We start from the raw sequence: 12,453 nt of genomic DNA, 5'->3' as shown, positions 1-12,453 counted from the left end.
ACATTCTAGTAGTAACTGGTAACCACATCGTCCAGTGTGTCTGCGTTGGCCAGTCTTAACACATACTACTAGTATACTCGTAGTACATAAAACACTCGAGTCAACAAAGTTCCCGAACTGGGTGTATGCATGTACATATGCAGACAACATTATTGTTGGTCTTAACATGTGGAGTGTGTACGGCTGCACCTACTATTACAGTGTGACTGTATACTATCCAATACTAGTACATATATATGATATGGATGGGGGGGGGCTACAGTAGTATGATCATGTCCCCGCGAGCTACCGGTCCAAGTCGTCTGGGATGACTTCAAATCGACCGAGTTCGTCTCCCCAGGCACTCATTCGGAGGCTGTCCACGGCGGGGTTGCTTAGGGGCGATGACGTGGCACTGAATCGGCCTCGGCTGGCGCGGTCGATCGCGTCAAGAAGGTACGCTTGTTCCGCCAGCGACTGGTTCACTTTGACCAAGCTGTCGCGCAAGTTGTCTGGCCCTCCTTCTCGGGGGGTGCTCACGGGCGTGGTGTTGCGGCTGGTCGTGTCCTTTGCCAACGTCCACGTTGCCTGTGCCCGGCACGAAATTTGCCACAGCTGCGCCGCCATCGGGTCCACATTGTCAAATCTGGTGGTTGACGGCAAACTCATGGCCTTGGCCGACCCAAAGAACGTCTGGTGATGTAGCGTTGACGACGACGACGACAGCAGTTGCATCGGGTCTGTCGTCGGGGCCTTGGCAGACATGCGCGACGCCCGGACCGACAGACGTGGCCGTATGTCTAGGGGCAGGGACGAGCGACCGCGGGAGCCACCTGCCTCATGGTCGAACGGAAGGGGGTTCGTTTCATGGAGGGAGGACCTGTGCATGTGCGGCTGTCTGCCTAGTGGAAGTATGAGAGAAGGGAAGGCTAGTGAGAGTGTATACCGACGGACGGCGGCGGGCGGGAAGGTCGAGGTCTGTATGACACTGAACGGGGCATGGCCACACATCGGAGACACACCTTGGCGCTTCGTTCGAGCCCATCCAACTGGTTGGGCACTGGTCGGACGACTGTACATTTCTTGCACATGATCTAGTTATAGACAGATTAGTCGGAGGAAATCAAATATTATTATTTATATTACTTATAATAATAATTCATAGTTCGAACACGTTTGGTATCAAACTGATTTGGAAAGAAGTATGGCAAAAAAAGCACAGTCCGTCCAACCACGTTTTGACTTTTTGGCGAAAAACGCAATATTTAATATAGAATATTCTCTAAATTTTGGATCCAAACAAAAAGATCCAGTCACACAAAGATACCTCCTCAACTTCGATTTATATGAAATTTCAAAGGGACATTTCAAGTAGACGACCACACATTGAACACTTCTCGCAATGAAAGCACAATGAGGATGTAGATATATATGTATGTACGTACCTCTCCACATGCGCGGCAATGGTGACGACTGCGAAACAACGTAAACGAAGCGCGGCATACGTAGCACGCCCTCCGCGCACTATTCACGCCATACAAGAGTGTGTGTATGTATATCGTTCCAGACAATAACATGTGAATGTATGTACCTGTCGGGAACCCACTGGGACCGGGGCACGAACGGGTGCTTCTTGGCCAATCGATGGCCCTCCAAGATCCCATCCAGCGATCGCATCCGGAGCACCGCCGCCGCCATCCCGCGTTCGACCTGGGACGTTGTAAGATGCAGTTGCTCCATGGAGCCAAAGCACGTGAGCCGCGTGCCCGTGGTCGTAGCTTGAAGGAACATGGTCATGTGCAGACGGGAGCGGCGGAACTTGAGGTGTTCCTGGCTCGGACAAATTTGGACCTCCACCGACGTCCACGTGATATAAGGTAGGTTGTCGCATGTTCCCATGGACTGGAAGAGGCACAAGTCCGTTTGTATGCTTGAGGGAAGTTGGAGGGCGAGCCAGGTCACCGCCGCGAACGTGCGAGGGCCGTCGCCGCCGCTATGGCGGTGGATGCAGTGCAATATGGCCGCATCGACGAACCAATTGGACAAGAACGTGCGGCCCCATTCCCGCAGGGCTAGCGTATTGTCGGCGTACATGACGTCCAAGAGTTCGCTTGGGAGTCCCACGACGTCGACGTGACACGCAAATGAGATGGTGGGGCTGCCGGTACCTCGAGGAGTTTGGGGAGATTGCATCCGTACTCGAATGCTCGCTCCGTCTCGCTCCAGGACAGAGTACCCTTGCTCGTTCGTGCGGAAGGGTTGGCGACGGGAGAATGACGACGACGCAGTGCCGACATGGCTGCTCGTTGTTTCTGCCTGGAGGCGGTTGAGGTCAGCAGTCACTTGGACTCTGGCGGCATCTTCGAAGGCAGCTACTACAGTCGAATGCAATGATATACGGGGAAAGTAGTCGGCAGGTAGCGGCACTGCTGGCACAGCGCCTGACATGATTGCTCGTGGTCAACTGGCAATGACGCTGTCTGTTTCGATCCATTACTCAGTGGGACTGCAGCAGTAACTCGTATCCGTCACTTTACACTGGCAGTGGGAATAAAATTCTCGCGACACTTCGATGGCATACAAAAGTCAAGATAATTTTAAACAACTCTGCTTCGAATCAGATATGTTCAACCTCACAGTAATTAATTACCTGTAAGGCCAAATGTTCATGATACTACAGTATTCATAGTACCTCTGCATCTATTAATCCTAACCCTATCGGACGGAAAGTCAAATGCAAGTCAAGGATACATAAGAATATACCTTGATTATATATGTAGTGTGTCATTCCGTCGGGAGCATTTTCTGCGTGATACTAAGTTAGTTGTTTTTATTGAGAACTCACAAAAGGAGGAACGTACAACTATATGTGAGCCAATACATATTCAACATTGGACTAAACAAGGGATGAACCAATCAGGGTCCACAATACTGACGTTTGATTGGCTTATCCCAGGTGAGAGGTTATATCACCTAGCTAAAAGTGAATAAAAATACACCATTTCTGATCAAAGTACCCCTTGATTAAAGTTCTGGGAGGTAGAATCTCTCACCCTGAACTTTAACAAATGCAAGTCAAGTACTTGAAGTACTACTACCCCCGAAACTACCGTATACCCCCCGCTTCAGTACCTATGATATCTCCGGTTGGACCTGTACCGGTTTGGAACATATCAGCCAATGAAGAACTTTTTCATGGTTCCGGTTGGTCGTGTACCTAATTGTCTCTAATTGGACAGAAATATCCAATCACCATGCGTTAATTAATTTCATCCAATGAAATATAAGTCCTGTGATGGATTTAGACCAATGCGCATGCCTGAATAGTTTTCACCGGTTGTGATCAGATTTCACTGTCATTTTCATAGGTACTGAAGCGGGGGGTATACGGTAGTAATATACTACGTAGTATATTAGAATAGGTTTGATTATAGTGTGGTTTCGTCCAGGTGAGAGATTCTATCACCCAGAGCTTTAATCTCAGGGGTACTTTGATCAGAAATGGTTTATTTTTATTCACTTTTAGCTAGGTGATATAATAATCTCTCACTAGGATAAGCTAATCAAACGTCAGTATAGTGGACTCTGATTGGTGCATCGCTTGTTTACAGTTAATCCAATGTCGAATATGAATTGGCGCATAAATAAGTTACCTGGGCCTAAGCCAATAAGAATTACTCGGAGTACTCGGGGTATCACGCAGAATAAGCTCCCGTGCATCAGGGTTAACAGTAAACGCGTGCCTTGCATTGTTAACACCCCATCCGAGAAGGTTAACGCAATAGGGTGGTCGATAAGAGCTAAGGTTGTCTTATACTCCGGAGTACTAGTAGTACAATTAGTACAGTACTGTAGTAAGCTTACGTGACGTATGGGAGGAAATATTAATACTTACTTCATCGATACGGGTATGATTGTGGGTTCTACTCGAAATTTCAAAGCTCGATTGGTTGAATCGATCAGTGGGGCGGTTTCAGAACCGATCAAAACCTCTGTAATAGAATAGTTTATAGATATACAGAGGTTCCTTTGAGAAACGCCGACGCCACCATCACTGATGTGTTCAAGGCAGCTCACTCCCATCGAGATCAATCGCGTACGCACATGCACCTCCAGTGCAATCGTACAGTGTTTGGTGTTGCTCGCTGATACCCTCCCGTCAGGTCATCGCGCCTGTGTTCGCTCGGATTGTTAACAGACTGTAAGTGTAAGCTAACCTTGAATACCAGTAGACTTGAGCAACGTGTTGTCGTGAAAACACGAGACATAGTACATATTTGCAAGAGAACCTGACACTATAGGCGGTAGGCAAGTGGTAAACAGTGTAGGCGCTCACATGCTGCCATGTCGCCGCGACTTGTTCCCAAGGGACTCGGGGAAATACTGTTTGATTGGCTGAATTAAGGGTCTTTATGGCGAATCAAATCGTGAGGTCGATTTCTTGCCATAATAATCTCGACATAAAGATTCGTTGATATCGCTGATTGGTCCACGCAATCATGGCAATTGCAAGGATGTGATTGGTTCGCTGTATTTTCGGATATCCGGATAATTCCACACGGATCAAAGTTTGGAAAGTGGCGGCGGCGGGCGATGGAACGCACGGGCGAATTTACACGCATCACGCAGCTGTTCTCGGATGCGCCGATCATCATGGCGAGGCACCGGCCACTGTCCAAGTACGCGCGTGTGGCCCAGCAGATCTCGGACGCCATCTCACAGACGGAATCGCTCTTGAAGGATTTATCCAACTTGGCGACGAAAAAGCACATCACGGTCGAAGACGACCCGACTAAGCAGATTTCGGACATCGTGGAGATTGTCAAGAAGTCCATTCCGCCGATGCTCAAGGACATTGAAACATTTGAGGGCGCCGTGGCCGGCGATGTACGTCCACAAGGTGCTTCCTCCATCACGACTTTCACCAAGTGTCATGTATGTAGAACCAACAGCAAAAGCACTTTTACATTGTCTGCAGCTCCCTCAAGACGCGCATGTCCAATTGCGGCAAGGCGTTGCAGGTACTTCCGTCGACGACGACGACAACGATCATCTTGTCCCAGTCCACGCAAGAAGCCATTCTCATGCAGCATGCAACGCCATGCTCGTAGGAAGGCATGCAGACTCGCGCGTCCGTGATCAAGAAACAAAGCGAGCGGCGGACCAAGTTTGGCTTCACCGGTCAAGCGCCGAGCGTGCAAATCTCGACGCCGCTGACCATTCGCAATAAACTCCAGGCAGCGCCAACCCCGTCGTCGTATCCCACATACCAGCAACTATCGCAGCAACATCCAAGCAATGTGTCCGACCCGCACTTGTCTCCGTCCCCTGCAGGCGTACCAGGGGCCGACGCGTCTGCTCCAGGTACACAAAAAATTGGTTCAATTTCGATTGAAATCATGTTAGACGCAGGCATGCTCCGTCGGCGGCCGTTTATGAACCCAAGTGCCGCCGGAGCCTCGTTTGCCCAGCAGCAGCATCAGCAATCCCTCATGCGACACCGTACCGCGCAATCTCGACTAAACGACGCACAGCATATGGAAGCGACGATCGTCGAGGTTGACTCATCTAAGCAAATGAGGTGCTTTCTACTTGATTGCGTAGATTGGAGGCATGTATAGCCGCATGACAGGACTACTGGCCAGCCAGGTATGGACTCTTTAATGGACTACTCATGTGCGACACTGTCTCATATAGGAAGAAACATTGGGTCGCATCGAAGACGACATGACCACCGCGTACGTGTGCTTTGCATTCCCATAGATCAAAGTACGCATCCTAACTGCACTGTTATTGTAGGCACGCCAACGTCGAAAGTGGTTATGTACGTTGTTATAGTGTCCTTCTTGTACCCAAAATTTGGCTGACTATTGTGATGAATCGCCAAATCTATCGATTCTTTTTCTTTTATATGTCATCCAGTGTCACACTAATTGGAGTCACACACGAATTCAATGTTGAATTGGTCCAAGAGTGGAGTATTTGATTGGCTACTTGGTTCTTGATCTGGGTTTTGATTGGTCGATATATTGATTGATTGACTGCCGACTTGGTGATTCTGCTCATTCAATTGAAACCCTCCAATTTTGAATCGACTTGACAATATCTCCGCTGACATATACGTTTGTGACTAGGACGAGCTGATGAAGTACTTTTCCACTGTGAGCTCAAACCGGTCGCTGATCATCAAGATCTTTGTCGTGCTCTTAGTCTTCACCTACCTCTTCCTCGTGGTGTTGTAAATATAATAAGGAAACATATCAAACACTGGACTCTCAAAATACTCGCATGTCCAAATTTATTGTAACTTTACTATTAATAGTATCATAACTATAAATTGTACGCTATATATACTTCACATGCGCGCATGGGCGATGGGCGTCGGCGCGCTAGTCGCCGCAGGGGTGACCAGCTCCCTCCCCCTTGACGGCTGGTACGACTGTGCTTACTTTACGTTTGGACGGCGCCGCCGGCTAGATGCCTCCGCTCCCCCAAGCGTCCTCTCCACCTACCCCTGGACGCCGCGAGGGTTCTCCAAACATGCCACCGTCGGCCGCCAACGCACTGCCACGTCCGCCGCCGCGGCGGGCTCGACGCCATCAGCTCAATGTGCCACGATCACAGTGCCGCTGTGTCATGATGGCGTGTGCAGCAGCGTCCGAACCATCGACGTCTTTGTCAAGCGCATTCCGGCAGCATCCGGAACCAACTCGACGTCCGTGTGGCTCGTGCAGGGGGGGCCAGGGGCGTCCAGCGTCGCGAGTACGTTGAGGCCGTTGGGTGATTATTCGGCCGCGATGGTGATATTGTATCTATGTCCTCGTAGTGGAAGGGTTTCTCGTCGACTGGTACACGCGCCTCAGGGGCCAAGTAAGTGTATACACGATGGACCATCGGGGCACGGGGCGAAGCGAGCTTCTCGGGTGCGACGCGACGCAGACGGAGACCGCGGGGAGCGTGGGGGGGTCGTCTGTGACGCTGTCGGAACTGCCGGCTTGTTTGCAGTCCATGCAACGCCGCTACGGTACGTCGAGTCGACTTGTCATGCAGTGCTAGCTAGTTACAAACAGCGACGACGTGTAGACTACCAACCGGTGGCGTTTTCCATCACGAGTGCGGCCAAAGACGTCGCGGCAGTCATCGCGGCCCTTGACGACGCCCACGTGTTCCTGTATGGCGTGAGCTACGGCACCGCAGTCGTCGAGCGCGTCATGCACTTCAGTCCGTCCGTCGTGAGAGGGTTCGTCCTCGACGGCGTCCAGTCGGAAGCGTTCCCGACATGGGCTGACGCCCCCACGTTTACCAACTGGGACCGCGACTTCAGCGTCGTGGGTTAGCATCTACATATATCTCCTCCATATTGTAGACACATTTGAATTGGTTGCTGTAGCCGGGCGGTTTCTGGACCTGTGTCAAGATGATGCGTATTGCCGACCCAAGTTTGCCCCCCTGGGGGGATTGCGCCCGGCACTGCTGGAACTATACGATGGACTCGACGGTGGAAGTCACAACTGTACTGCGTTTGTCAAAACCTGGGGCGCACCGGACGACGCCCCGCCGTCCAGCACCCTCCGGACACTGTTTGGGTCGTTTTTCCCAGACATGACGCTGCGACTGCTCCTTCCAGTGTTCATCTACCGCCTACATCGATGCACGTCGAACGATATGGACGTACTGACGTTTGCCCTCGATCAAATGTATGGAGGGGGAGCTTCTTCTTCGCCAGGAGACGGCGGCGACGACGCACCCGACTCGGCCATGCTGTACAAGACCATCGTGTACTCGGAGCTGTGGCAGCGTCCGACGCCCGGCCTCCTGGACCTGTACCAGGACTTTGCCGACTCCACCATGAGCAGCGGCATCTATCCCCAGGTGGTCGAGTACTGCATCTTCGCAGGCGCCACGTCGTCGGAACAGAACTGCGCCGACCTCGGAACGATGCTGCCGGACGGGGTCGATGCGTCCGTCAACTTCACGTACACCCCCGACGCGTACTTCAACGTCACCGCCGCCATCCCACCGCACGCTTCAGTGGTCGTCCTGAGCGGTAAACTGGACGCCCAAACGCCGCACAAGTACGCACTCGACCAGTTTCAGCGCATGACTGGAACGGCCAAGCGGCTGTTCCCCTTTGACTATGCCGCCCACGGCACCATCGTCACAACCCCCGTGGCCACCACCCCGGTATACGACGATATACGCTTTAAAAACGGGCGATCAATGATGGATTGGTCGCGCTTTGCTCGAAGAAGCGCGCGTGTGACTTATGATGGATATGGATAGAACAATCCGACGTGTGCCGTGTCGTTGATCGTGTCGTATGTGCAGAACCAGGGGGATGTGGACAAGATCGACACGTCGTGCCTTGCCCGCGTCCTGCCGCTAGTGTTTCAGTGGACACAAGGTGCCGCCAAGGACACGTTCAACGTCACGGACGCTTTCGACGGCGTCGTAGGCCAGGACGTACCAACAACCCCGCCGCCATCGACCACGTCCGCCATCCCTCCAATGCACACTGACGAAGCCACAGTATCGTACTTGACAGGACTAGTCGTTGCATGCGCAGTGCTCGGCGTGCTCTCCCTCATTCTGGTGGCGCTTCTCAGAACACTCCATAAACTCTCGCGGCTGGATGCCGTCAGTAGTGTTGCAGTTGGCAAAGTCTAAAGATATGTCACATGGTCGTAATGTCATGTCACTTCTTTTACCGACTACCTATCCGATAGATAAGGTAAAACCGGGTATTACCTATGGACTGTCGGGTAATAGGGTCGGATGCGATCTTTTCGTCGAATGGGCAGATGCGCGACGAAAGAACGGTGACTCACCATGCTAATCAGCTTTGTCGAGGTCGATGGTCATCTGTTCTACTGCCCCCTGGCAGAGTTTAGCTCCACGTACGACACTCCACGCTTAGAGGGTCGTCTGGTCGTGGCAGACCCGATCACGGCCGAAACTCCACTGAAGAATACCAAGGACGTAGCTGGGAAGATTGTGCTCGTGCAGCGAGGAGGATGCGACTTCCTGAGCAAGACCATTCAGGTCCAAAAGGCTGGAGCGGTGGCGATCATCGTAGCAAACACAGACGAGGAGAACCCTCAGCTAGCGTTCGTCATGGACGCTGGTCTCACGCGATCTGGCATGAACGCCAAGATCCCGGCGTTGATGGCTCCTTTCGCCACGGCCCAGCACCTCTTGGACTTGGTCGGGGAAACTAGCGGCATGAAATTGAACGTGTCGATCGTTCTTCTGGATGCTACGGAGGCGTCCGCCGTCTTAGACGCACAGGAGCGCGGGCGACAGCAGCGTGCGAAGGAGGCTGATGCGCTGCGGATGCAACAAGAGCGTGAGAAGAAGCAACGGGAAGCCACCATGTTGCTACGCAGTCGTCTCGTCAAGGACAACCAGGTCGCGAAGGCCTTGGTTGACCAGATCATCCCCCCTGTCACGGTACAACTCGCACCCTCCACAACATCTACGTTGGCCGAGAGTGACGACATCAGCATGTTCGCACCAGTGCTCGTCCCTGCTGCGCCGCCAGTAGCTCCATCTACAGCTCCGTCTGCTGGCGCCATGACCGCCGAGCCTGTGAAGATCTCGTCAACGTCGTCGTCCAAGCTGGATGGTGTTATTCAATCCAATACAACTGGACTTCTGGTGCTAGATGTGCAGTACTACTGCGCGATGCCACATGTGGGCAAACACTCCAACATGGATCGAGCTACCAGCAGCAAAGAATACTATTTTGACCGGATCAAATCCACGATGGTTCCCAACATCCAGTCCATCTTGCACATCCTGCGACAACGGTCCATGGAGGTTGTGTACGCCACGATCGAAAGCATGACCAAGAACGGCCGCGACCGAAGCAAGGCGCACAAGATGGCTGGAATTCACGTGTCCAAGCACAGCTTTGACGCCAAGGTGCTCGAGAGCGTCGCACCCACCGACTACGATATTGTTATTCCACGTACAGCCATCAGGTGTGGCCTGACGTACTGTATCGCATTGCTACAGCTTGTTCAAGGGAGTGATGTGTGTATATGTGTAGTCTTCTAGGCACAACCAACGCCGACTACATCCTGAGAAACCTCGGCCTTGCCTGTCTTGTACTCGTGGGGGTGTCCACCCTCGGCACGTTGGAGGCGACAGTGCGTGACGCCTTAGACCGAGGTTACACGGCGCTGGTCGTGGAAGATGCGGTGGCGTTTGACACTCCTGAGGAACATGCAGCGGTCATGAAGAGCGCAGCGAAAATGGGTGCTCACGTCTTGCAGACCCGCGACTTTCTCGTTGAAGTCCAAGCGACGTGCCCACCGCGGCTCGCAGTGGACGCCGTTTCTATGTAACCGTGTGGAATAATGTAACCGTCACTGGATGACCCATTTAGTGCCCATTTTTAACCGGAGAAATCCATGTAACTGTCAATAATACCAGTTTACTACCTTCCAACAACGGCGACCAACATTTCGTTGCCCCAGTTCGGGTGACACCACCATGATGGAAGCGGACGCTGCAGTGGACGACGACCTAATGCATGGACCAGGAGCAGGCTACCTCTGGGTCGTATCGCCACCCACGGCAAACAATGACGACACCCCCCAGCGTTTTTGGTTTGAAATCACAACGTTTTGCCTACAGGTATCTGCCACTTTCGTCCATGATTGAGCAGGTAGACGGGATATGTTCATAGTGGCGGGTCTCGCCACGCTCAGAACAACACGCAGCCAACTGTCTCCTACTCACCGACGTCACGCAAGTCGCACCCGTCGGCTCGACAAACTTGCGCGTCGCCTCCTTGTCGTCGACACTCTTGCTGAAAGCGCCAACCCGCGACGTCCGCAACATGTGGCTACGAAGCGTGGGCGATGCTGTGTTTTGCTCTGGCCGTCCTCCCGGTGCCACTCCTGCAGACATGTTGCACGAGTGCATGGTACGCATGTGCCTACGAACCCCTCTGGTCGTCTCATGTGTGACAGAGCAAGGGCGATACAGCGTACTTGCGCCACATTCTATCGACCCACGCATCGTTGGCCGCATCTGTCGACGACGACGGCAACTCTCTTCTTCTACGTGCGTATCCTTTCATCTCCCCAAGTCACAGCGCTGCGTAGAAGCATGCAAAGGCGGTGCATCGGTTGACGTCCATTACACGTTGCTGCAATATGGCGTCGATCCCAGTGCTGTCAACTTGGAGTGCGTCGCCGTTCAGTCCATTCATTTCCACCACCCAATATAATGATGTCATATGCCTAGAGACGAATCGCCGCTCGTTCTCGTGGCCGCGTCCGGCGCCGTGGACCTCATTCGCCTCTTTGTGGAAGTACGCGACTCGAGCCATTCCCCACCATCCCCTTGCCGTCATGTAACTGTCGCATATCTAGTCTGGACGAGTGCATGTAAACCAACGGTGCGCCAGCGGCATCACCGCCGTCCTCGCCGCGGCGTCCACGGGCCAAACCCTCGTACGCCCCCATTCATATGCCAGCAAAGCAGTTAAAAATGAGAAAGCGGTGGCTTTTTCTAGTGCCTTCAACTGCTCGTCGACTATGGCGGCGACGTCGGCACCGTTGACGACCGAGGGTGGTCGGCCCTGCATTACGCGGCGGCGTGCCCCCGAGGCGTCCATGCTGTCACGTGGCTGTGCGAAATGGCGCCGTCCCTCGTCCACTCGCCGGCGCACCACGACGGACACACGCCGCTGCATGTTGCCGCGCGCTTTGGGTCTGTCCTTCTTGATGGCGTTGTTCGCTTCTACGGTTAAATATGACACTGCTGTAGCTACGACGACATCGTGTACGTCCTGCTGCAGTTTGGCGCGTCGGTCGAGTGTACGAACCACGACCTGGACACGCCACTGCACGTGGCGATGGCCCACCGACACGCAGCCACCACGGCCATGCTTCAAGCGATGGCTTTTCCATCTTGTACAGTGTCTCTACCCTGTGACGTGGCACGCTGCTGACAGATTAGACAGTGGTAGATGGAGACAACACCCAAGAACATTGGGGCGTGCCATACTACGAAGAAGAGCAAAAAAGTGCGACGACGATGGACAGCCAGCCAAATTCCGTGGATGAAACCATCGCCCATGCGTGGGTGGCGTGCACAACGGAGGATGGACAAGCGTACTTTTATAACACGGTCACGTTCGAATCGGTGTGGGAACTGCCCGAGGATGCATCTGCGACACTGCAGCATCAGGACGGGGTCGTCTCGGAAGATGGACATGGGCACGGCCCTGGCGGACACGGAGATGAGCAGCTTCTGCTACCCATCTGCATGGTCCCGACGATCTGTCCGTTGTACGAAATGGACAACCCCGATGTCCACGCGAAGGAGATGCTGCGGCGGAAGAAAGAGCGAGAGACGCGACGAAGTAGTCGAAGCAAGCTGATCGTGCCCAGAAGCGATAAGCCAAAGTAAAGACATTGGAATCGAAAGGAAAGACATTTGAATCGTGTGACTAATAGG

The 12,453-nt window shown here is 53.0% G+C and overlaps 5 protein-coding genes across 9 annotated transcripts; 4 read left to right on the top strand and 1 right to left on the bottom strand.

The window, feature by feature from the left end:
• Positions 1 to 121: 121 nt before the first annotated feature.
• Positions 122 to 2,480, bottom strand: H257_07703 (hypothetical protein). Its single transcript, XM_009833322.1, has 4 exons — positions 1,571 to 2,480; positions 1,425 to 1,503; positions 926 to 1,073; positions 122 to 881 (listed from the first exon to the last, which is right to left on the bottom strand). Exons 1-4 carry the CDS (start codon positions 2,425 to 2,427, stop codon positions 286 to 288), a joined length of 1,680 nt encoding a protein of 559 aa, XP_009831624.1. The 5' UTR covers positions 2,428 to 2,480; the 3' UTR covers positions 122 to 285.
• A 2,052-nt stretch (positions 2,481 to 4,532) lies between these two features.
• On the top strand, positions 4,533 to 6,252 carry H257_07702 (hypothetical protein). 4 transcript variants are annotated; one of them, XM_009833319.1, is made up of 8 exons: positions 4,538 to 4,866; positions 4,923 to 5,000; positions 5,091 to 5,343; positions 5,392 to 5,537; positions 5,584 to 5,628; positions 5,677 to 5,717; positions 5,779 to 5,803; positions 6,114 to 6,252. In XM_009833319.1, the coding sequence occupies exons 1-8, from the start codon at positions 4,573 to 4,575 to the stop codon at positions 6,219 to 6,221; spliced, it is 990 nt and encodes a 329-aa protein (XP_009831621.1). In that variant the 5' UTR covers positions 4,538 to 4,572; the 3' UTR covers positions 6,222 to 6,252. The 4 variants fall into 4 exon arrangements, with proteins under 4 accessions (XP_009831620.1, XP_009831622.1, XP_009831621.1 ...); XM_009833318.1 differs by lacking the exon at positions 6,114 to 6,252 and having other exon boundaries at positions 4,533 to 4,866; positions 5,779 to 6,001; XM_009833321.1 differs by having other exon boundaries at positions 5,584 to 5,717.
• Positions 6,253 to 6,322: 70 nt separating this feature from the next.
• On the top strand, positions 6,323 to 8,672 carry H257_07701. Of its 2 annotated transcripts, XM_009833316.1 has the most exons (5): positions 6,323 to 6,741; positions 6,806 to 7,003; positions 7,063 to 7,311; positions 7,370 to 8,163; positions 8,263 to 8,672. In XM_009833316.1, the coding sequence occupies exons 1-5, from the start codon at positions 6,339 to 6,341 to the stop codon at positions 8,644 to 8,646; spliced, it is 2,028 nt and encodes a 675-aa protein (XP_009831618.1). In that variant the 5' UTR covers positions 6,323 to 6,338; the 3' UTR covers positions 8,647 to 8,672. The 2 variants fall into 2 exon arrangements, with proteins under 2 accessions (XP_009831618.1, XP_009831619.1); XM_009833317.1 differs by having other exon boundaries at positions 7,370 to 8,672.
• A 110-nt stretch (positions 8,673 to 8,782) lies between these two features.
• Positions 8,783 to 10,388, top strand: H257_07700 (hypothetical protein). The gene is made up of 2 exons (XM_009833315.1): positions 8,783 to 9,962; positions 10,031 to 10,388. The coding sequence occupies exons 1-2, from the start codon at positions 8,809 to 8,811 to the stop codon at positions 10,326 to 10,328; spliced, it is 1,452 nt and encodes a 483-aa protein (XP_009831617.1). The 5' UTR covers positions 8,783 to 8,808; the 3' UTR covers positions 10,329 to 10,388.
• Positions 10,389 to 10,476: 88 nt separating this feature from the next.
• H257_07699 (hypothetical protein) lies at positions 10,477 to 12,428 on the top strand (the record flags this gene model as incomplete). Its single annotated transcript, XM_009833314.1, has 9 exons — positions 10,477 to 10,620; positions 10,673 to 10,912; positions 10,959 to 11,052; positions 11,094 to 11,175; positions 11,236 to 11,302; positions 11,364 to 11,444; positions 11,507 to 11,703; positions 11,761 to 11,906; positions 11,957 to 12,428. 9 exons carry the CDS (start codon positions 10,477 to 10,479, stop codon positions 12,403 to 12,405), a joined length of 1,500 nt encoding a protein of 499 aa, XP_009831616.1. The 3' UTR covers positions 12,406 to 12,428.
• Between the last annotated feature and the right edge of the window lie 25 nt (positions 12,429 to 12,453).

Source organism: Aphanomyces astaci (genome assembly GCF_000520075.1).
Source record: "Aphanomyces astaci strain APO3 unplaced genomic scaffold supercont1.16, whole genome shotgun sequence".
Classification (NCBI taxonomy): Eukaryota; Oomycota; class Saprolegniomycetes; order Saprolegniales; family Verrucalvaceae; genus Aphanomyces; species Aphanomyces astaci.
Note: the sequence above shows the minus strand (reverse complement) of the source record. Positions and strands in the feature narration are given on the sequence as shown.

Excerpts from the sequence above, each read along its gene's own strand:
- H257_07702 (XM_009833318.1), top strand. The coding sequence starts at position 4,573 with ATGGAACGCACGGGCGAATTTACACGCATCACGCAGCTGTTCTCGGAT. Across the intron at positions 5,001-5,090 it reads ATTGCGGCAAGGCGTTGCAG|GAAGGCATGCAGACTCGCGC; the intron begins GTACTTCCGTCG and ends CCATGCTCGTAG. Across the intron at positions 5,538-5,583 it reads TGGAAGCGACGATCGTCGAG|ATTGGAGGCATGTATAGCCG; the intron begins GTTGACTCATCT and ends TTGATTGCGTAG.
- H257_07700 (XM_009833315.1), top strand. The coding sequence starts at position 8,809 with ATGCTAATCAGCTTTGTCGAGGTCGATGGTCATCTGTTCTACTGCCCC. Across the intron at positions 9,963-10,030 it reads ATTCCACGTACAGCCATCAG|TCTTCTAGGCACAACCAACG; the intron begins GTGTGGCCTGAC and ends GTATATGTGTAG.
- H257_07703 (XM_009833322.1), bottom strand. The coding sequence starts at position 2,427 with ATGTCAGGCGCTGTGCCAGCAGTGCCGCTACCTGCCGACTACTTTCCC. Across the intron at positions 1,074-1,424 it reads ATTGCCGCGCATGTGGAGAG|ATCATGTGCAAGAAATGTAC; the intron begins GTACGTACATAC and ends GTCTATAACTAG. Across the intron at positions 882-925 it reads CCGCCCGCCGCCGTCCGTCG|GCAGACAGCCGCACATGCAC; the intron begins GTATACACTCTC and ends TACTTCCACTAG.
- H257_07701 (XM_009833316.1), top strand. The coding sequence starts at position 6,339 with ATGCGCGCATGGGCGATGGGCGTCGGCGCGCTAGTCGCCGCAGGGGTG. Across the intron at positions 7,004-7,062 it reads GTCCATGCAACGCCGCTACG|ACTACCAACCGGTGGCGTTT; the intron begins GTACGTCGAGTC and ends GACGACGTGTAG. Across the intron at positions 7,312-7,369 it reads CCGCGACTTCAGCGTCGTGG|CCGGGCGGTTTCTGGACCTG; the intron begins GTTAGCATCTAC and ends TGGTTGCTGTAG.